This window comes from Haemorhous mexicanus, chromosome 5 (assembly GCF_027477595.1).
Source record: "Haemorhous mexicanus isolate bHaeMex1 chromosome 5, bHaeMex1.pri, whole genome shotgun sequence".
NCBI lineage: Eukaryota > Metazoa > Chordata > Aves > Passeriformes > Fringillidae > Haemorhous > Haemorhous mexicanus.
This window is the reverse complement of record NC_082345.1, coordinates 35,955,246-35,976,583: the sequence shown is the minus strand read 5'-3', so window position 1 is coordinate 35,976,583 and position 21,338 is coordinate 35,955,246. Positions and strand designations below refer to the sequence as shown.

General features: G+C 38.0%; 1 protein-coding gene across 3 annotated transcripts in view; it reads left to right on the top strand.

Annotated features, from left to right (window-relative positions):
- TMTC2 (transmembrane O-mannosyltransferase targeting cadherins 2) overlaps window positions 1–21,338 on the top strand; it is a 246,289-nt gene that overhangs the window by 175,152 nt on the left and 49,799 nt on the right. For all 3 annotated transcript variants that reach the window (XM_059846844.1, XM_059846843.1, XM_059846845.1), the window contains 2 exons: window positions 1,443–1,521; window positions 14,115–14,236. In XM_059846844.1, coding sequence (XP_059702827.1) covers window positions 1,443–1,521; window positions 14,115–14,236 — 201 coding nt within the window. The remainder of the gene's footprint in view (window positions 1–1,442; window positions 1,522–14,114; window positions 14,237–21,338) is intronic.

Here is a 21,338-nt window from a genome sequence, read left to right as displayed (position 1 = left end):
ATAATTTAAAACTTCAGTGATTAAAACATCCCACTGTGTGTTGTTTTCAGATAACTTGACCTCAGTGCTAAAGTGGTTGGATATTTTTAATGTAACAATAAACTGCACCCAAGCCATCCCATCTCATTTACACATGAAACTGTGACTGTTGTGATTCCTCTCCATTTTCCCTGATGAACTTAACTGAAACTGGACATTCACTTGAGGTTTGACCTTTAGCAGTATTTGAAAGAAATTAATTCCCTCTTGGCATTGTCAGGCATACTTCAGAACAGGAGTTGTGAGTGGTTTTGATCCATGTAAAGTGTTCCTGACCATGACAGTTATGTCAGCTCTTTAAGATCAGGCATGCAGAAGCTGGACAGATTCCCTGTCATCTGTCTGCTGCATCCAGCTCTGTCAGATGGAGTTACTAATTGGTTAAAATACAGACAGCTAATGCCTCTCTACAGGGAAGAGAAAAGAGAAGAGAAGAGAAGAGAAGAGAAGAGAAGAGAAGAGAAGAGAAGAGAAGAGAAGAGAAGAGAAGAGAAGAGAAGAGAAGAGAAGAGAAGAGAAGAGAAGAGAAGAGAAGAGAAGAGAGAAGAGAGAAGAGAGAAGAGAGAAGAGAGAAGAGAGAAGAGAGAAGAGAGAAGAGGAGAAGAGGAGAAGAAGAGAAGAAGAGAAGAAGAGAAGAGAGAAGAAGAGAAGAAGAGAAGAAGAGAAGAGAAGAGAAGAGAAGCATGTTGTCTGCACAGCTGATAGAGTGTAGAGTCGAAGTTCAATACCTGCAAGATACAAGAGCTTTTAGGAATATAAAACTTCAGATTTCTTCCTGGCTGTCATTGCAGCCTTTGTAAGCTGTGACTGTTTGATGCAGAGCTAACAGACTGACCAGCCGGCGTCCAAAGTGGGGAATGAATGGTAATTCAAGGCACAGCATATTTGCAAAGGGATTCCAGTTCTGGGTTTCTTGACTTCATAGTGCATCTCATCCGTTCTGTGGAGCAGGCTTCAGTTGTAAGGATTATGCTTTGTTATTATTTGGCAGTAGACAAGACAATGCTTTCTTTATTTTTAGGTCATTTAGCGTAGTTAATCATTAGAATGTCCTTTGTCTGCAGATCAATAATACTCCATATTCTTTCACACCCTATTGAATTTTATGTTTATAAACTCATCAGTCATTAAGAGATGTAAAAAAAAGTCCTTCTTACTTTTACCTGGAAAAAAGTTGTAATATTGGAACTAACTTGATCTCTTGTCTATAAGGCTCACTGAATTTGGTAAAAGTCAGGTAAAAAAGGGGAAAAATTTTGTACTTTCTGTGGCATTTTTGATGCTGATGTGTTTTCTCTATCCCTGCACCTTTCATTTGGGGAAGGAAGATAGTTTGGTTTTACTTTATATGTGAAAGGATGCTTTTTAAGTTGGTGTTTTGCCACCTGTGTGTTTCTTTTCAGGAGGCCCTTACAGTTTACAAAGAAGCAATACAGAAAATGCCGAGGCAGTTTGCACCACAGAGCCTATATAACATGATGGGTAAGTGCATTGTTAGTGCTTCAGAATGATATTTGAGGAGTTAGGGTGAAACAAAAGACCTTATCCAGGCAACTGGTGCTCAAATTAATGAGCTAATAAAACCCAAAAATAATTACCTTCAGTACAAGCTAAATTAGGTTTAGAGCTTAAATGCCAGCAACTGCAGTGCTGGATAAGGTACAATAAATGATGAGACTGTTAGACACTGGATGCCCTTAGGAGTGTCAGTGTAGCAGTTCTACATTTAGAATGCATGGCTTATTTTTCTTGGTCTCCAGAATCTCTCATACACTACTTTGGAGGCCCCATGTTCCCACGTATGTATGGATCTTAGATATTGAAATGCCTTGTAAACCAAGAAGAAGGTTCAAACAGACCTACAGTAATAATTGGACTTTTTTTTTAGGTTGTGCCAAAAGCTTATTTCCAGCTGATGTACTATAGTTTAGATGCCTACAATGAGAGAATTCTTCTTATTTTTCTTCCAGGACCAGCTATCTGTCCTCCAAAATTTTAGAAGTCCTTTGACTACTGCAAAAAGCTGTCAATTTATCTGTGAGGTGTTTCTTGTTTAACCTCAGTTTCTCATATTCTTCATTGCATTTTTATGTAGGATATATTAAACAGATAAAAAAAAGAAGATATTATGAATTATTACTTATAGTATTCAGATCTGAAAACAAGAGGGCTGGTTCTTATTGTTCCAGAGATGCTCGTAAGTGGGATTCTCTCTCAAAGCTCATGTGTTTCTGCTAAGCACCCTCAGTGTTTGGCCCAGTACTCTCTTATTTGGAATAGAAACCAATGTCAGAAACTTTACTTTAAAGTAGTTCAAAGTGGAGCAATTAAAAATATCTGTGGGAACAATTAGGATCAACAGGAAGCATATGGGGTTTTGTGTGATTCCCCCATCAATGCCTCGTATACAAGGAAATGTATCAGTTGATACCAATTGCTTTTACACAGTTGTTGACTACTTATTCAGGAAAGGCATCTTTGATTAGTACCTTACAATTATTAGGGCACAGAAAAAAAGTAAAATTGTAGTTGTAACTGATGCTGTATGTTTGAAAAATGTAAATGCTAGATTAAGTAGTTCTCTTGCCACAGTGACAAAGTATCTAATGTCAGTCTAAACACTTCCTTAGCAGTTCATCCAGTTCAGTGGAGAGTTACTTCTCCCTGAACACTAAGCTTTACCAGATTGGTGCCAGTGGCTAAAATCCATAAATTGCACAAATTGATTATTACATATACTTTTGTTCATTGTCAGTCTTAGTGAAATTGTTTTATCAATTTTATTTATCAGCATTCGCTGATCAATGTGGTGGTGGTGGTATCAACAGTCACCTCTGTGTGAATTAAACTTCTCCTTGCTATTGGTGTCCTATACTGACTGCTGAAATACTTCAGTCCTTCAGTGAATTCTCTGAAGTTTGCCCACTTAAGTGTAGATGTGTTTTTCATATTTCTGATAAAGGTGTTCCTCAGAATACAAAATTGGAAAACATAAACCAGTGCTGTTTCTAGCATGTAATGCTCGCCCCATTGCAAAGCAGGCTTATGCTACCTTTAAAGCCACTGTGACCTATAAGTTTCTCCAGATTTTTCCTTTTTTTTTGGTTGCTTTTTTAGGTTCAGGAGGCCTTTCTCAATTTCCTTTGTAAACTCAGTCTGTGATGTCCAAGTTCACTCTGTTCCTGGGGTTTGCATTTTTTTAACTCACAAAAAAACAAAGACTAGCTCAGTTTTTTGCCCGGGCTTGGCTCCTGCTGTACTTCCTCCCTTCTCTCCCTAGCCCATACTCTGGCTTCTGCTTCTTTTAAGCTGCTGCCAGCACTTCATGGATGTCCTGGTTGCATAACAAGACATGGTCAACTGAGTGTACCTTAGCTCCTTGTGGAGCTCTGAGAATTTCAACTTAACATTAACATAGCTTATATTTGTATTTTGGTTGCTGTTGTTTTGGCAGCTTTTGCAGGAAAGCCAGAACTTGTTTCACAATGGTTCCTGAAGTGTTGCTTGTAGGTTATGCTGCAAAGGCAATCCAAGAGGCTACACAAAGTTGGGTAGTGACTTGAATAGAATGCAATGCAACTCTATTAACAGGACTCAGACTGATTTGTTCAAAGCTGTCCTGGATATGTCTGCATAAGCCCACATGGATGCATTTGGCCTCTCCTACCTGAGACGACAAGACAGAGCTAGGTAGCTATGCTTCTTTATAGTGTGGAAAGAAAACTGAAGCCCTTCTGATTTAGACATCCTTTTAAGATTATATACGTAATCCCTGCAAGCACACTTCTCCTCTAAAAAGAGCTGAGATGACTGACTTAGACTTAGTAGCTTGATTTGGGTGAGATAAATCCTAGACACCTTTTCAGTCATCTCTTTGCTTTGTGTGTGACAGGAGAACAAGGCAACTGCATCCATTATCAGGAGTGCATCCGCTTTGCAGCTCATATGGTGTCACTGAGTATCAGAGGGCTGCCTGGAGTGTTTATTTCTGTTTCCATGTTCAAGACAAAATTATAAACACATTCCCTATAACACTTTCTTTGATAAACAGCATTACATGAACTTGTCTGCCCACTTCTTGCCTTTAAAAGGGAGACAAGAGGAACTGAAATAGGCCAGTCCTGTCTTGTGTGCTTGCAGCTGCATAAACCTGACTGAGCTGTCTCCACTCCTTGTATGCTCATTGCTGGGGAGGAACGGGGAAAAACTGGGGAGCACTCCCCATCTGCTTGGGAAGTAGCAGAAGGAAGTTTTCTTCACCATCTCCTTAAATGTGGAAAAAGTATTCACAGTTTATCATGAAATCCAAGAATAGTCACAGTTTGAGGATTATCTTTTATGGTTTTTACTGTCTTGATGACTGTATTCCCAGTCTCTGGCAATCTCTTTGTTTGGTTGAGTGGCACACATATTGCTACATATTGGCATGTCATATCAGGAAACAGTGCTTCCTCTAATTTTTAATCAGTACTTATTCATGTAATTGAAGATTTTTGGGAAGGTTTTTTTTTTTTTCTCCTGTATGATGTACATGACCTACTTGAAAGAGAATAAACAGGAGATGAACTGTTTAAACTGAATCAGGTTTGAACTCCAGCACTTTGAGTGCAGTAGCATTAACACTCCAGCAGTGCTAAGCCTTTGCACCACCTGCTTTCCCTGTTTGTGTTACACTTCTTTTCCTGTGCTTGCTTCTATTGGCCTTTTGCTCTGACAGGCCCAGTGACTCATTCCTCTGGTGTGTCAGCCTGCTTGACAGACTCTCATCCTTTAAAACACTCTGTAACTTGCCTCTTAATGGGAAAAAGAAGTATTGGGGCTCAAGAAGCAGGCATCCATTTGACTTTGCATTTTTTTCATGGTACTAAAGACAGGGCTGTAATACCAGCATCAGATGTTCTAAGTTTGTGCATATGAAAAAGTTGCAGGGAAGATTTTGGTCTCCTGTTGCCATGATTTATTTTGCCAGGTGTGCAACAACTCAGCTAAGGAAACCATATGTTTCTCTGGCTTTGTACCAAGAAACAAAGCCTTTTCATTTTTTTTTTCCTTAGGAGAACCCAAAACAACTAAAAATTGAAACTTTAAAACTAGAATCAAAATAATTATTCAACAAGCTGTATAAGGTTGGCTTGGTATTTATTTTCTGTATACCATATTGCTTTGATGTAAATTAAAAAGTACATGCTCAGGTTACACAGATTAATTTGCTTGGCATGGCAACTTGCACTACAAAGGCTGGAGTCCAGCTCAGCTGTATTAAATAGGTAATATATTTTGTTTAAAGTTTCAATTAAAGCCTGAGGTCAAAGTCCCTGTGGGATCTTGAACACTTTAATGCCAATATTAGGATTGCTTAAGGATCAGCCTCTGCTCTAGATGTCTTTTGCGTTTCTTGAAATCTGATATTGTACAGTTGATTGTATTACATTGCTTTTAAAACCACACTAACCCACCTGCTACAGTAATTCATACTCCTGACAGTTAAGTGGTGTGAAGTGGACCATGGAGGCTTTATTTTAATACCAAACAGTAACAAGAAAGTTGGTGGGGTGGCATTGTTCAGGTTTAGATTGGCAAGATACTGTCATAAAGGCAAATATCTTGGTGGTACTTCATCTGCTCTTGCTAACTAACATCTCAATGTCTATTTTCAAATACACTACAGGTAAAGCCTTACGATTTTTTTTTTAAATGCAAGTCACAAAAAAGCTAACATTGCAGGAGTGACAACAGTTCACGATGCACAAAGTTTAAATTTCTCCTTGCGAATCTGCTGGATTGCACATGGACAGAAAACAAATCATACAGAAATGTACAGTCCAGAAAAGGGGAGCCAGATTTTACATCTGGTGCAGAGTTTTGTATCGTAAGTACAAAGGCTTAACATGCAGAGAGACTTTCTGTGTTGATGATTATAACATAGCTATCACTTTACTTGAATATGCTTTTGGGTGGATGTGGCTGTTTATACAAACCTGTTAATATTGTTAAGGCTCCTGTCCCATTTACCCCTTGCTCCCATTAGATGCTTTCTTATTGAATTATTTTGAAATAGCATTTAGAACTCCAGGAAACCCTTTGGTATAGTTTTACTGTGTAACACTTAATTTATAAGATCCAAAGATGATTAAGCTGTGAAATACATACCCCACATCATAACTTATGCAGAGTATGGTACCTGCACTTATCTAAGCTTTAGTCATCAGTGTGCTTCCTGTGCATCTCATGAAGTTTTACTAGTAATTTCTTACTAAGTGTATATTACAAGTCTTTTTTCTTTTCTTTTAAAACTAGCTTGGATGGAAAAAGGATTTTTTTTTCCCATATGTACTCTTTATTACATATTCAATGGAAAGAGGAATGGTGTCCTCTCCAATGGTGATGGGAATAAAATGCTGGGCTTCCTTCTCTCCCCCTTCCCACCCTCATTCTGATACTTTAGCCCTTCCCCCTCTGAGACTTTGCAGACTGTGGTAGTTTATATCTGGTGTCCAAAGCTAAGTAGCTAAGTGCTGCATCCAGCTGGCAGCTAGTCCCTGGTGATATTCTGCAGGGCTCAGTATTAGGGCCAGTCCTGTTTTATATCTTTACTGATGATCCGGATGAGGGGATTGAGTGCACCCTCAGTAGGTTCAAAGATGACATGAAATTAGGTTGGGAGTGTTGATCTGCTGCAGAGCAGTAAAGCTTTGCAGAGGGACCTGCTGCAGAGGGACAGGCTGTATTGATGATGGCTCAAGGCCATTTGTATGAGATTCAGTAAGGTGAATTGTTGGGTCCTGTACTTGGGTCACAACAACCACAGGCAGGGAGGTAGAGTGGCTGGAAAGCAGCCCCAAGAAAAGAGACCTGGGAGTGTTGGTCACCAACAGCTGCACGTGAGCCAGTGTGTGCCCAGGCATACTGGCTTGTGTCAGAAAGAGTATGGCCAGCCAGACCAGGGAGGTTATTGACTCTCTGTTCTCTGCACTGGTGAGGCCACACCGGGAATCCTCTGTCCAGTTCTGGGCCCATCACTAGAAGGAAGGCATTGAGGTGCTGGACAATGTCCAGAGAAGGGCAGTGGAGCTTATGAACAGTCTGGAGCACAAGTCCTACAAGAAATGACTGAGGGAGCTGTGCATATCTAGTCTGGAGAAGAGTCAGGAGAGCCTTACTGCTCTCTTCAGCTACCTGTTTTAGCCAGCTGGGGCTGTGTCCCTTCCGCCAGGCCACCAGCAATACAAACAAGAGTAAACAAGAACAAGCTGTACCAGGGGAGGCTGGACATCAGGAAGAATTTGTTCACTGCAAAGGTTGTCAAAAAATGGAATGGGCTACCCAGGAAAGTGGTGGAGTCACCATCCTTGGAAGTGTTCAAGAAGTGACTGGATGTGACACTTGGTGCAGTGATCTAGTTGACGTAATGTTAAGTCAACTAGATTGGACTTTGACGATTGATGTCTTTCTCAACCTAAATGGCTCTGTGATTCTATGAATCTGAGTATGAATCTTAAATCTGATTGCAGTGTCTCCTGATTTTTTGACTTGGCTTTGAGGGAATCAAGCTGGGTATGAAGGTTACAGCAGTGGATTGCTGGGGATGGTAATTGATTCAATGTTTGAGGGCATGTTTGGTTTTTTTGTTTCCCCAGCTTCCCAGATTTTCTTAGTTTTAGCTCTTTGGACTATTGATGTATATTTTAATGTGAAATGCTTGAATTTTCTCAGGTAGTAGTCTAAAAAATGTGATTCTAAGGATGAAGTGCTTTTTTTATTTTAAGCAGGCAGGGTTTTATATGAAAATAACTAGAATCATAACATTTGCAAACCAAAAAAATATAGTCCAATACTGAAAATGGACTACAGAGATCTCAGCCATGTGCTTCTATTGATAGAGTTTTAAAGAAACCTATACTGGCATGAAAATGAAATTACCTATCTTGTGTGAGGTCCATGCCTGTATTTTTGGCAGTATACTTCTTTCACTGGAAGCCTTGGTACAGCAGGAAACAGCTGTGCAATGTCCATGCTGTTCCATGCTGCAACTGATGTTATTTTGTCCTTAATTTATATGTGCTTTCTACTGTAGGTATTTTCCTTCAAAAGTAGCTTAGTGGTCTAACTAAATTAGATAAGGCTTTGCTTCAGCTAATTAAGGCCTATAAGAATTTGTTCAGACAAAGTAAGTGTGGATTGAGTCCCATCTATCAAAAACCCTGATAAAACCCAATACATTCCTTGAAATCTTAAAGGAGATTATTCTGTAAAGGGAAAAAAAATTGAGCCACAATATGCTTGGTCTATGCAGAACTTGATACTCACTATGTTCACATGCTTCAGCTGTTTCAGGGAAGATGTGCATGCACTGCGTATTTATAATCAAAACTGTTAATCTGTGGCAGTAGATCTTATACATCAGTATAGTATAAAATCAAACTGTGCTTCCAGATTTATTATGTTATTTTATGCACTGGTGCCAAAGGGAAGAAAGAGGGAAGTCGTAAATCTAGAGAGATGCATTTTTATGGCAAGCACATCTGCAGCCTTCATTTGCACAAGAAAGCTGCATGGTTGCATTATCAAAGGCACAAACTCCTTGTGGTATTGTGACACACAGGGACACAGACCTCTCCATCACTGTCCAATTTTTTATACTACCAATTAAAAGAAATTATGGAAAAATAAATTTAAATCCTGATGGAATGTATATGTTAGACATTTCTATTTTCAAAGGGCATCTCCATCTTCCTTTATGTTTTGATATATGGTGTCTTGTCCATGTCAAATTTTATGTTTTCTATATTACAGTTTTACTACCCTGAAATTGGAGGGGCAGATAATTGGCATATATAAGGATGAGGCAAGGCAGATTTACCCTACATCATCTCCTTTATGGAGATAATTTTTCAGTTGTCTTTTCAGCAATCTTTTTTGGGGTCCTAAAAGGAGGTCCACTGGAGGGACATTTCTTTTTAATCTGAAAGTATGGGTACCTTACATCTGTGGAAGTACTGTACTTTTACATCCACAGTTCTATTGAACTTTCTGATTAGTAAATCTGGCATGCTCCCTACCAGGATATGACCTTGGTATAACTAATTGCGTCTGAAACAGAAAAATCATGAAATCAACAGATGAGATGTTTAGCTAGAATCATGTAACATTCATGCATGTAAATGCTACCTAATTTTGCTTTTTAACAATATGTGATAAGTATTGGAAAATCTTGTGTCCTTTTCTAAAAAATTATTTTTCTTACAAACACATTCTATTTAATTATCAAGTAAAATATTAGCCTTTAGGGAAGATGACTGCTAACAAGCTAATATATTTATTAGCATTATTATTTAATATAAATATTTAATGTTTATTATTTTTATTAAATATTTAATTTTTATTATTGTTACAGGGTTTTAGTTATTATTAATTATATGTTAATTATTATTAAGGCTATGTTAATCAAATATATTTAATTATAATTAATATCCTGTCATGATTTTAGTGGTGAGTTTTTTGGCTAGTTTATTATTTTTGTGGGATTTTGTTTAATTTTATTTTGAAGGATTATTTTTAAATTCCAAAGATTCTGAGGAAATATGGGAAAATACTATTGGTGAATAGTAGTTTTGCAAGTAGTCTATCTCTGTGGCAAATAAAATCCACTTGAGTATAGGGATTTTAGTTTTGGTGGTGAAAATCTAGCTAAAAGGTATCCTGTTTCTGATTTCTTTGAAAGTATTAATACAAATGTTAATAAACTTAGTATGCACTTCTTTAAATGGTGTTTCAGTTGCATATTAATGTTTTTCTTGCACTACATTAGTAAGTGAGAATTACAGTTTAATATTATTTTAGCTTTCTAGTAGAATAAGACACGAAATGGGTTCATAAAACTCAGAAAATACTAACTGAACTAACCCCTGTGAAGCTGCAGTTTTGAAGTACTGATTGGTGCCATTTTACTCCAGTTTTCTATTGAATTATTGCCACCACTTATTGTGCAGGCAATGCTGCACATGTCTGTGTGTTTACACAGATTAGGGACTGGAAATAACTGACCATTTATAGCTTAAGGTTTTCACTGCTATGAATTTCTTTCTCTGTTGTTGTTACCTCTGTTGAACTTTGCAGATCTGACAAGTTTTAATAATAAAGTGTCTGTGTGTGATCTTTCAGACTTTTAGCATGAGATTTGAAAGATTTTTGCAAAAGAGGTAATTGTTAAAGTAAATACAAAATTCTGCTTACACATTTGTTTGCATGTTTTCTGCCAATGGACACTCTTGTTATCTTTCTAATGCCTAAATCATTTGAGCTGCAAGTTTATAAGAATGCATGATTGTAAATGGCAAACATTACTTTTTCTTATTTTAATCTCAGACAGGCAAATTCATCCTGAATTACAGCAATCAATCCATACATGTTTTCTCTGACATTTTGATGGAAAATTATCCTAAGGCACCATAGTTATTATTAAATTGCATCAGCTTAATGCACTTGATTGAATTAATGGTTCAGTTACCTGTTGCTTGATTCTATTCTAGTAGAGACTAGAATGATCTATAATTCTGGTAGACCATAGAATTGAATTCTGTCCTATTCTAGTGGTAGGAGCTGTTGTCAATTTTCAACTTTTTCTTTTCTTCATTTATGAGATTGCATTTATAACAGACTCCCTAACAGCGCTTCCTTCCATAGTAATCTATGTTCTAATTACTTATAATATAGGAATTCTTGACACAGGTTCCTCAGAAAAAAATTTTCAGCTATAGAGAATTAGCTGCAAAGAGTCACAGAATTATACAGTGAGCTGAGTTGGAAGACACCCACAAGGATCATTGAATCTAAGTCCTGGCCCTGCACAGCACTATCCCCAAAAGTCACACCATGTGCCTGAGAGCATTGTTCAGACTCTTCTGGAGGTCTGTCAGGGTTGGTGCTGTGACCACTTGCCTGGGGAGCCTGCTCCAGTGCCCAGCCACCCCCTGGGTGAAGAATCACTTCCTGATGTCCAACCTAAACCACCCCTGACACAACTTAAGGCCATTCCCTCAGGTCTTGTCACTGGTCACCACAGAGAAGACATCAGCCTTCCCATCCTTTTGCCCTCCAAATGAAGTCATAACTGCCATGCAGTCTCCCCTCAGTCTCCTCCTGGCTGAACAGTCCAGATGACCTCAGCTGCTTGTCATAGGGCTTCCCCTCAAGGCCCTTCACCATCCTTATTGTCCTCTGTTGGGCACTCTGTAATAGTTTAAGATATTTCTTATATCATGGTGCCCAAAACTGCCCCCAGCACTTGAGGTGAGGCCACCCCAGTGCAGAGCAGAGCAGAACAATCCCTTCCTTTTCCCAGCTGGCAATGCTGTGCCTAATGTCCCCAGGACAGGGTTGGCCCTCCTGGCTGCCAGGGCATTGCTGATTCATTTTCAACTTGCCATTGACCAGGACCCTTTATGCAGCACTGCTTTCCAGCCTTTCTTTTAGGGCTGCCTCATACCAGGTGAAGAATCTGGCACTTGCCTTTTGTCAGCTTTGTATGGTTGGTGATCTCCCATCTCCTTGGTTTGTTGAGGTCTCTCTGCAGAACCTCCCTGCCTTCAGGGAAGTCAACAGCTCCTCCCAGTTTTCATCTGTGAGGTTCAGGGAAATACCATTTCTTTCTTGACAGTTTGATATTTAGATTGACATAGCCTTTTTTCTAGGCCCCCCCACTCAGAAATGTCCTCAAAGTTTTAGGAGTTTAGTTTGTCAAGTAGTTGAGCTCTTAAAACCTATTAAAATTTGAATTTCCAAGTACCCCAAAGTTTTTAGTCTCTTCTTATATCAGAATCTATCATGAAAAATAGATGAGAACCTTGGATCCATTTGATACTTGGCAGTGTGTTCAGCCTTTACTACCCACAGATAATAGCTCCATCACTTATGGCTGCTTACATTACTCTTAAAGCATCTTGTTCTTAATTACTTGAAATTCTGCCAAGCTGTAACAGGTTGGAGTGGAATTTTCCACTTGAAGAAAAGAAGAGGACAATATGGATTCCTCATTTCCTGTATGCTAATGAAGCAGGGGCCTGTGGGAAAAATAGTATGCAATCAAGTAATAAAACATTCTGCATTAAAGCATGCAGCTCAGGAGAAGAGTTGAGGGGAGCATAAATCTTGACTTCTGGCTTCTTCTTCCGTCCTTTCAACACTTAATGACTTTGTTTTGTGCAGATAAAGTGTATTGTTTTGTCACTTATTTGTGAGTGCTGACATAGTGAAAAGATCACATGTGATGCTGCTGTCACTGAATTTGATGTTCATGTTCTTTTGGGGTTTCTGCCTGTTTGGATTTTTTTTTTTTTAATTGAGCCTTTTCTGTCTTTTTGGCCTAAGCAGTAGCAGAATTACTCAAGTGCTTCTGTGTGTGTTATCAGATATCCAGACCAGTGCATGAGTATGAAATGCTATGTAGATCTTTGATTTAGAACAAGTAGACTTTTTTTTTCTAAACAGGGATGCAAGCCTCTAAGTACAGCAGGCTTGTTTGAAAAAAGTCTGTTTGTTCTTAACTATCATGTTAGTTTCCCTTAGCCTTGGCGTAGCATGACTTCTGTCTCTACATCATGCTTATTTTATCTGTGGTCTGAAGTTTGGTCATTTTGCATGCACCATGCCCTAACTCCTGAAACTCAAAACTGACGTGCCACATTTTGCCTGGGATCCTTCTCCTCTGGTGACAAAGACATAAAAACCAAAAATCTGACTTGGCCTTGTCCAATTTTCTTTTATTAAGAAAATCTTCCATAGCCTCTGTAAATATTCAAGATAAAAAGATAAAAGTAGCTCCCATGCTATGAGTTATTTTTCCTGTTTGAGAATATTTTTCTCCAAGTTTTGGGGGTGTGGTAGTTGGCTTCATTCTTGATTAAAGAACTGTGTTTCCTCTGTCTCCCTGGTACCTTCACAGGTACTGATTTCCATGTAACACAAAACTGGAGGCTGTGACTCACCGGGAGACAGCCTTAGCTGGTCTTTACTTGAGTAAGGTGTAGTCTCTTCATCCTCCAGGAGTAGCATTTGATAGCCTGTGTCTTCATAATTTTTGGTAGATACTTAGTTATTTATTAGAAATGGACCAGCTGCTGGGATGATGAAATCCTGAATCTTCAAGTGGCATTTTCAGGCTGTCATTGGCCTAGGCAAGGGCACATTTATATCCAGAGTCCTTGTGAAAGAGCTGTGTAGGTCCAGAGTGTTAATCTGAAAGCTGTTATTCTTCACCACTGCATACTTGTTTCATGTAGATTGTTTCCAACCTTTGAGAAATTTGCTTCTTGAAGAAAGAGACTTTCTTGCTGTGTATGCTAAACTCTTTCTCAAAAACTTCATGACTACAATTATCTAACACTAACATATAATATATATAAAAACATATAACATCCCATTCATTTATTGTTCTTCAACATTACCTGCCTCAGCCTCTCATTGTAAAGCATTTCACCTTGAAAAATGTCCAGTTTCATTCATTTTGTGTGCGACTTAGTATGATTAGTGATTTTAAACTAATGGATGCTATGTTTTAATTTAAACAAGTTGTGGCAGATGACCAGATACAGCTACATGCAGAGATTAGGTTTTTTAATGTCTTGCCCCTCACATCAATATACTTTCAGGATTGTTTTCTTACACTTTCCTAGCTTTGGGTTCTTGAGTTATTATGATAGCATTTTCCATGTTCTACCTGCTATTCCATGCTTTGCAATGTAGAGTGATGGAAAAGAAGTAGCTTTTCTAAAGTAGATGAGGTAAGAATTCTGTTACTTTGAGACTTTTGACTGAAGCTTAGCAGGTGGTGCTCTCTCTGGCAATTCTTTTCCAACAATAGTTTTCATCTCAGCTATGCTATTTCAGCCCCAATAAGGCCTTAACTTAATCTCCTCACTCAAGTTTCTCCAAGGCTTTTTGTGTGTGGTTGCAAATGTTCAAATCACTTCACCTTTTTCTAGATTTCTGCACGTTTAAAATGTAGGAAATGATGAGATAAATTATGGAAACCTTGAGAAATTTGTGGCATTTTCACTAGCATTTGTTTAACCCTGCAGGAGAAGCCTATATGAGAATGAGCCGGCTGCCTGAAGCAGAGCACTGGTACGTGGAGTCACTGCGATCCAAGAGCGACCACATCCCAGCCCACCTCACCTATGGAAAACTGCTGGCTCTGACGGTGAGTTTATCAGCACCTCCAGGGGAGTGCTCTCAAGTCCTCTGAGTAGCTTAGGTAAAGGGACGGGAGGGCTTTGTCCTGAGAATTGCTTATTGCCTTGTTTGTCACACTGTTTCAGTTATTCCCTTTAATTAAGGACTTTGACAGCATTGGGTTTTTTGGTTTTTTGGTTTTTTTTTTTTATTTGGTGAGACACTACATCTCTTCTTGAGGTAGTACCAACTCTATGCTAGAAAAAACCAGTTGTAAAGGTGCAGGAACTTTGTAGTGGACAGTAAGGAGTTCTTGTGATAAAGCCTTTATTATAAGTTCTTTGGATGACAAGTAATGAAATTAATTAAGATATTCAGTGTTTGACTAAGGGCTGTTGGAGCAGCCCATGGCTGGGTGTCACCTATACTTTGTGAATAACATCTCATGCTTTGCATTTACACTTCTTTAGGAGTATCTCTTTGAGCATGTGAAAGGAACTACTCAATCATTAAGAGCTAGCTCTAAAAAAATCAGAAGAGCTGGACTTCTTTATTTCTGTAAAATTTACTTAACTTTTGACTGCTGGTGTGCTTGTAGCTCCAGCTAAACTAACCTCGTATGATAGTTGTAGGGAAGTGCCAGTCCCTCCTTGATGTTCACACATTTTGAAGATGAAATGGATTTCTATGTTATTAATTCAAATAATTCTGTTTTAAAACTGTCTTTCATTTGTGTTTTGTTTCTCATTCCCATTTTTCTTTCATTTTTATCTATTCTACGTTTGCTTTCCTTGTTTACCTTAGTGGGTTCATGTTTGCTTTCTGTGCTCTACTGATGTATCTCTGTATGGTTCTTGAGTCCTGTGCCTCAGTCTGAATATTTCTCCACTGAAAGTTCCTCAGCTATTCACCTGATGATAAGCTTTTTTTTCTATGGTCTTGATTGTGCTGTCCAGTCTTCAAGCAAAAAATGTCTTTTATTGTGGAAAGCAACATGATTAATTTCAGGAGATCTATTACTGTTAAAATTGTCTGAATTTGGAAAAGGGGAAGGAATTACAACAGAAATTTTCTGTATGAGTAACAGGGGACAACTTATTTTGAAAGACTTACAACTTGGTCTGTGTTACCATGTAATATTAAATGCTGAGTTTTATTAAAAGTTGCCTGAAAGAGAAGGTTTTAACGTGTAAGGGAAGTCTAGGTAGTAGTGTCGCATCCCCACTGCCTGTCAGTTCCATGTCCTGGAAAGGCTGTTTTTTTAAAAAGTTCCCAGTTACTGTTAAAATTGCCAGGATATTGAAAAATATATGCACCCACTGTTTGCCTTCTTCTAGAATAGAACTACAAATAGGTTGTACAGGAAGATTTCCTTATTTATATTTATCTTGCTTTTCTAGCAGATATCTTGTGTATTGCACCTAAGAATAATAGCAGAAAGTCAGTGTTATTGTCTTCTTCTAAGGAGATCTTTGACACCAAAGTGCTAATTTATTGGAATTGCTGTGGGGAGGTGTTGTGGTTTAGGAATAGTATTTCCCAATTTACTGTTCCCACTGTAACACTCCAAACCACACGCTGCTCTCTCACTGCTCCCTCTCCCTCCTGCTGCAGCGGGCTGGAGAGGAGAATTGGAGGCACAAAAGGTAAAGATCATGGGCTGAAACAAGAACGATTTATTATAAACAGTAATAAAATAATAAAACAAATAGTAAGAGCAACAATATTAATAACAAAGTGTTCGAGAGAGGTGAACAATTCACTCGGGGGTGGTCACAACTCATAAACCCCAGGCAACACCTGACCATGCCACCATGCTCCTTGATCCAGAAGGGACCCCTTCCCCCTTCCCTGGATGTGCAGGAGGTATAGAATAACTCTGAATCCTGGCCATGCCCTCTCCTGGCTACTGAAAAAATTAACCCTGTCCTGGCCAGGAGAGGAAGTGATGAGTTTTCTTAATAAAATCCAAATTTCTTTTTGTTTCATTGTTTTTTTTGTTATGCACACACCCCCCCCCCCCCCCCCCCCCCACCTCAGTAGTTCTCTGCTTAATTTTTTCAACTGCTGAGTGTGTGAAATAGGAGGTCTGTTAGGGAAAGTCTTGCAGTGATTCTGGGAAACAAGATCTCACAGTTTTCTTCAAAATAACAAAGTCCCCAAATCCCAGAAGTATACAAACATTGTGAGCCACAATTTAATTTTTTTTAATTCTGTCCCCTCATTATGAAAGTGCAGGTATAGGATTAAAATTGGGTGTTACTATCCCAACTTTTAGAAGTAAGCAATGAAAAATCTTCATGAGTCCTAATAGTAGAATTGAACTATTTGCATTTCTCTGGGGATATAAATGGAAGATATGTGTGGTGTGGATTGTGCCTTGAGCATCTGAGCTGTGTTTGTGGAAGGACATGTCTCAGCAAGGAGAAGAACTGTATTCAGCTTTGGACATTGAATACTGCACTATGATAGGAAACAAAATACCTTTCCTTTCTCAACACAGACTTGCTTTCCTATACCTGCTCTGTGCCATAATTGTAGTCCATTCTCCTCACATTTTTTTGTTATTATCTCCTGACACTTCTGTCTTTATTACTGTTGCTTCTCATATTCATGGCAATATGTACAGATAGGCTTGATGTCCTTCAATTGACAGCAGTATAAGCTGAAAAGATGGTGCTGATATCCTGTTGACTTTCAGGATTTCATAAACATATAGCAAGGAACATTATGATGACACAGTATTTTCAGATGGCGCAATATTTTTCTGATGGTTACTTCATTAATGAAAAATAAAGTTCCCTTATCTTTGATCTATTGAAAATTGGCATTCATTCCGGTTAGTTCTTTGAGCTACAGGTCTGAAAAAATATTCAACACAAAATTGGATGAAGAGATTTGGCAGTAAAATATGTGGGTTTTGTCTCCATTTTGATAACTTAATCAGTTTTGCAGGTTACTGTCTGCTCAGTAATTCAGAAAATGAATTCTGTCTAGTTTCTGGCGTACTGAACTGTCCTGGTATTAGTTCCCATCACAAATACATGATTGCTGTAACTGACATGCTTCCTGGAATTCTTCATAAACTTCCTTGGGATTCAGATTAGAGCTGCTCCCTTTGGCATAGTTATTTCAGCCCAATCCTAACTTGAGCTACCACTGTGATTTATTCTTCTGTTATATTTTGCTACCTGGGTTAATGATAATTTTCTCACAGCCTGTAAATTTAGGAAAGAGAAAAGCCTACTTCAGTTAGTTTTGGGATGTTAGAGATGGGATAGAGGCTTCTTTGCCATCTTTTGTTGGAATCAAACTTTTGAACTTTTTACAAACCTGTTTCTGAATATAAGTACCAAGACAAAACTGTTAATAACACTTCTCTGTGACTCTTTTCTAGGAGAGAAATGTGAGACTGCTGATGTAGTGAAGCGTGGATGTAGGTGCTAATATAGATAGGAAATTTCTCTGTGAGTGAAATTGGGGGTGTAAGGGAGGAGAGGAGGTAATTTCCAGACGAGTTCCTAAATTCCAGCCAAAGGCAATTCTAATATAAAACCCCCAGCAATAAAGTCAGACCTGTAAAGTTCACAAATTCAGCTATGTTTTACTTCCTTACTTTGATTCCAATGAAGTAGCTTCATTTTAACCTCAGCTTTTCTGCCTTCTCAAGTCTGTTGCCAGTATTAATGCTTACTGAAAGCAGCATCACATAGAATCAGAAGAATCATTTAGGCTGGAAAAGATACAAGTAATGCCCAAATGGACTTGGGCATGCTGATGTATATGCAGGAAAAACAGACCAGCTTAAGAGCTCCAGAGGAATAGCTAATGAATTTACAGTCTTGTTACCTAATATTGTGAGTTACAAGAATTTCCTAGCTCCTATATTAGTTCATGTTATATGTTTATATCTAAGAATTACGGCTCACTCAGCTACAATTTTCTAGAAAATATGTTAGGACAGCATAATATAGTGGTTGAAAATCATGATTAGTAGCTCAGTTACTAGAATAATTGGAAAATAGCCAGTTGTCTGGGGCTTAGGTTTGTCCTTCTTTTGCATTTTTGAAACAACATGTAGATGTTTAGAACTGTAGTGCTTTAGCATTATGTGCTTTTCATGCCTGTAACTTGTTAAGCTGCTTAAATAGTGAGCAATTTATTTTTCAATGTGACATGATAGTTAACATAGCCAATCTTTTGTATCACAGCATCTGAGCCTCATCCCTTGCTTAGGTGTTTTATTTCTAGATTACAAAGAAAAGCATAATTTTTTGAAAGCCTTTGCAAAATTGCAAGGCTCTCAGCTTTAGGATAAAAATGAGTCTGTCAAAAATGACAGCGCCAGGTGATGCCTTGAGCATGTATTGTAATTTGTTTTCCATTATATGAGCAGACCTTCTAGAAGAGAAGGCATTGGCTGTTTTGCTAAAAAAATAATTAGCAAGTAAGGCTTTTAATTTTTTTTCTTCCTCTCACTTTAGTAGTCCTAAAGAGAAGACTTAGAAACCCTTCCTCCTAATGTCTAGCCTCTGCTATCAGTCAGTGGTTGGTTGTTAGAGTAGCATGCTAGTCTAAGAAGCTTTATTTCAATTGCAAATAAATGTTTTTTAGTTTTATTTTGTCTGTTTTGAGTGAAGTTGAGCCCACAAATGACCTGCATAATTTGCAGTAGTGGCTCTAATTGCTAAAATACTTAGGGTCAGTCTCATATTGTAGCATTTAGTGTGTCACATCTAGGAATTACAGGCTTTGCTGTATTTCTCTGGAAGAAATTGCACAGTGTGTTTTTGCATTTTACATGGCTCCACACTGTGCTGTTAATCTTCTATTTTTTTACTGGCTTGGAAAATCACCCAAAATTCTGTAAGAAAAATTTACTTTGCCTTGTAAAATTTTGCTGCTGGAGCTCCAACTATTAAATTCCGCAATTATCATCCTAGAAGATTCCCTGTAATAGAAAATATTTTATTTTAAAATGTTTTCTTCAAATGGGGATTGGGTAAAGGCAGTCATAGACATGATAGACACAGGTAGTGTTTTGGATTAATATAAAATTAACAGGATTATGGCATGCAAGTATCAATGTTGAAGTTTAGTCATTTTCTTAAGTTTGGATATAATTGCTCCTCAGTGAGTGACAGTATTTTTCCTGCAGTTGATTATTGCTTATGCTGCTGACAAACAGAAGGCCAGTGAGATATCCTGCCATTTTTGGTTAGTTGTGAAATTACTCAGAGTGTTGCTATCAAAAACCCTACTGTATTCAGTAATTGGTGTAGTGCTTGACTGTCATCTCAAAATAAATATAAGTAAATGAAAACGTAGAAATAAATGGAAGATAGGAAAACCAGAAAAGAACAGGACAGCAGGGGAAAAGGAGAATGGTGTAGATGAATAGACTAATTCAACATTTACAATTCCTGTAATTGCTCGCTGCTAGTGTTTCAACTCAGAAAGGAAATTTGCATTTCTGTTGGAAAAATCTGTCATATTGTCATCTTTAATGTCACTGGTTCATTGCTACTTTTTTTCTGTCTCTCTAGATTTACACAAATGGGAAGAAAGCAGGAATGAGGGAGAACAGTCATGATGTCAAAAGAATCATGACTGTCTTTAAGACATAGCAATTGAAATGCTCTGTTAAATCTAGTTATGGTCTTCCAGAACAGTTTCTTCTTCTAGTAATCAACTCCTTTAAAGTAAACAAAAATATTTTCAGTAATACTTAGGGGGCCAGTAAATCCCTACACATAGAGAAATCTTTAATTAGCAAAAAGGCATTTTCTCAACAGGTCAATTTAATTAGATCAGCAAAGCTCTTAGGTATTTCATTTTGGGAAACTATATCCCTTGGCTGTTAGTACTGCTTCTAGGAAGATTTTTTTAAAATGAAAATTGGATATTTCAGTTACAGTCACAGCATGACAATATAAAAATGACATTGAATCCATGAGAATGCCTTGTCTGAGAAATCAAGCTAAACCAAGCAATAGCCACTACTGTTTTTCTGTCTTGTATTCAGTTTGTCTTTGGAGCCTGGCATAGACACTATGAGCTTTCTTGACACTTGAAATCTCTTGAGAGTTAAAATTGATACATGCACAGTTTGTATTTAGTTCTGAGTTTGCAAAATTTGAGTTATTTTCATTTTTGTTTCCAGCTGACAAGCGATTCATTTGTAGCGGCTAAAAGGAAGGGGTTTCCCTTTCCAGTGGGGGAAATCAGGTTTACTGACTTCAGAAGTGTGAGCCCTTTTTAAAAAGGTTTGGTTATCTGGTGTATCTGGGGCTTTAACACGTCCAGTCTGAATGACAGGATTTCCGAACTACAGAAATTTCCATAGCTGACAGCTTTTGAGCTTGTATTTCTTCAGAGGCTGGCTGAGTGCCAGAAGTATTGCATCCATAGATACACTTCCCAGTCCCCTTAGGACATGTGTTAGGCTGCATGCCAGCTGTAATTGTAGAATTAATTGTAAAACAGAATCTTTTCATTTAAATATACCATATCTGTCTAGTTCATGAATGAGTCTGGAACAGGTATTTAGGCACATAGGCCCTCACTAACCTCCTTTAGGGATCTCATCTTCGGTATCATGTTTCTAACTTCCTGTAGACAGGAAAGAGGGAGCCCTAAACTTCTCACTTTACTCAACATAAATTTAAAGCTTGTTACAGAGAACATCACTGACATAGAATCAACTGCTTTCATGAAAAAAATCACAGACTGCTTTGGGTTTGGAAGCAGCCTTAAAAATCATCTAGTTTTAACCCACCAAAAGAGAGATCTTTTTTGTTTTATTACATGGTTGAATAAAGCTGCTGTAGTTACTCAGTGCATAGTAATTTTGTCAGTAATTGTGAAAAAAATAGGCCAAATTTAGCTTAGAAGAAATTCGTAGGACTCAGTTTAAACAGCGTGTGAAAATACTGAATTTATATTTTACTGACTGGCCAGTGAAATATGAGTAGATATTAATGCATTTCTTTATCAGAAAATATAAAATGTGGTTTAAGACTGAACAGAAAAGAAAGGGACTAACCTGGAAATTTACTTCACATTTCATTACGTGTTTTTGATACAAAATGGTCAAAGCTTAATGACTGAAGTGAGTATTTCCATAGGGG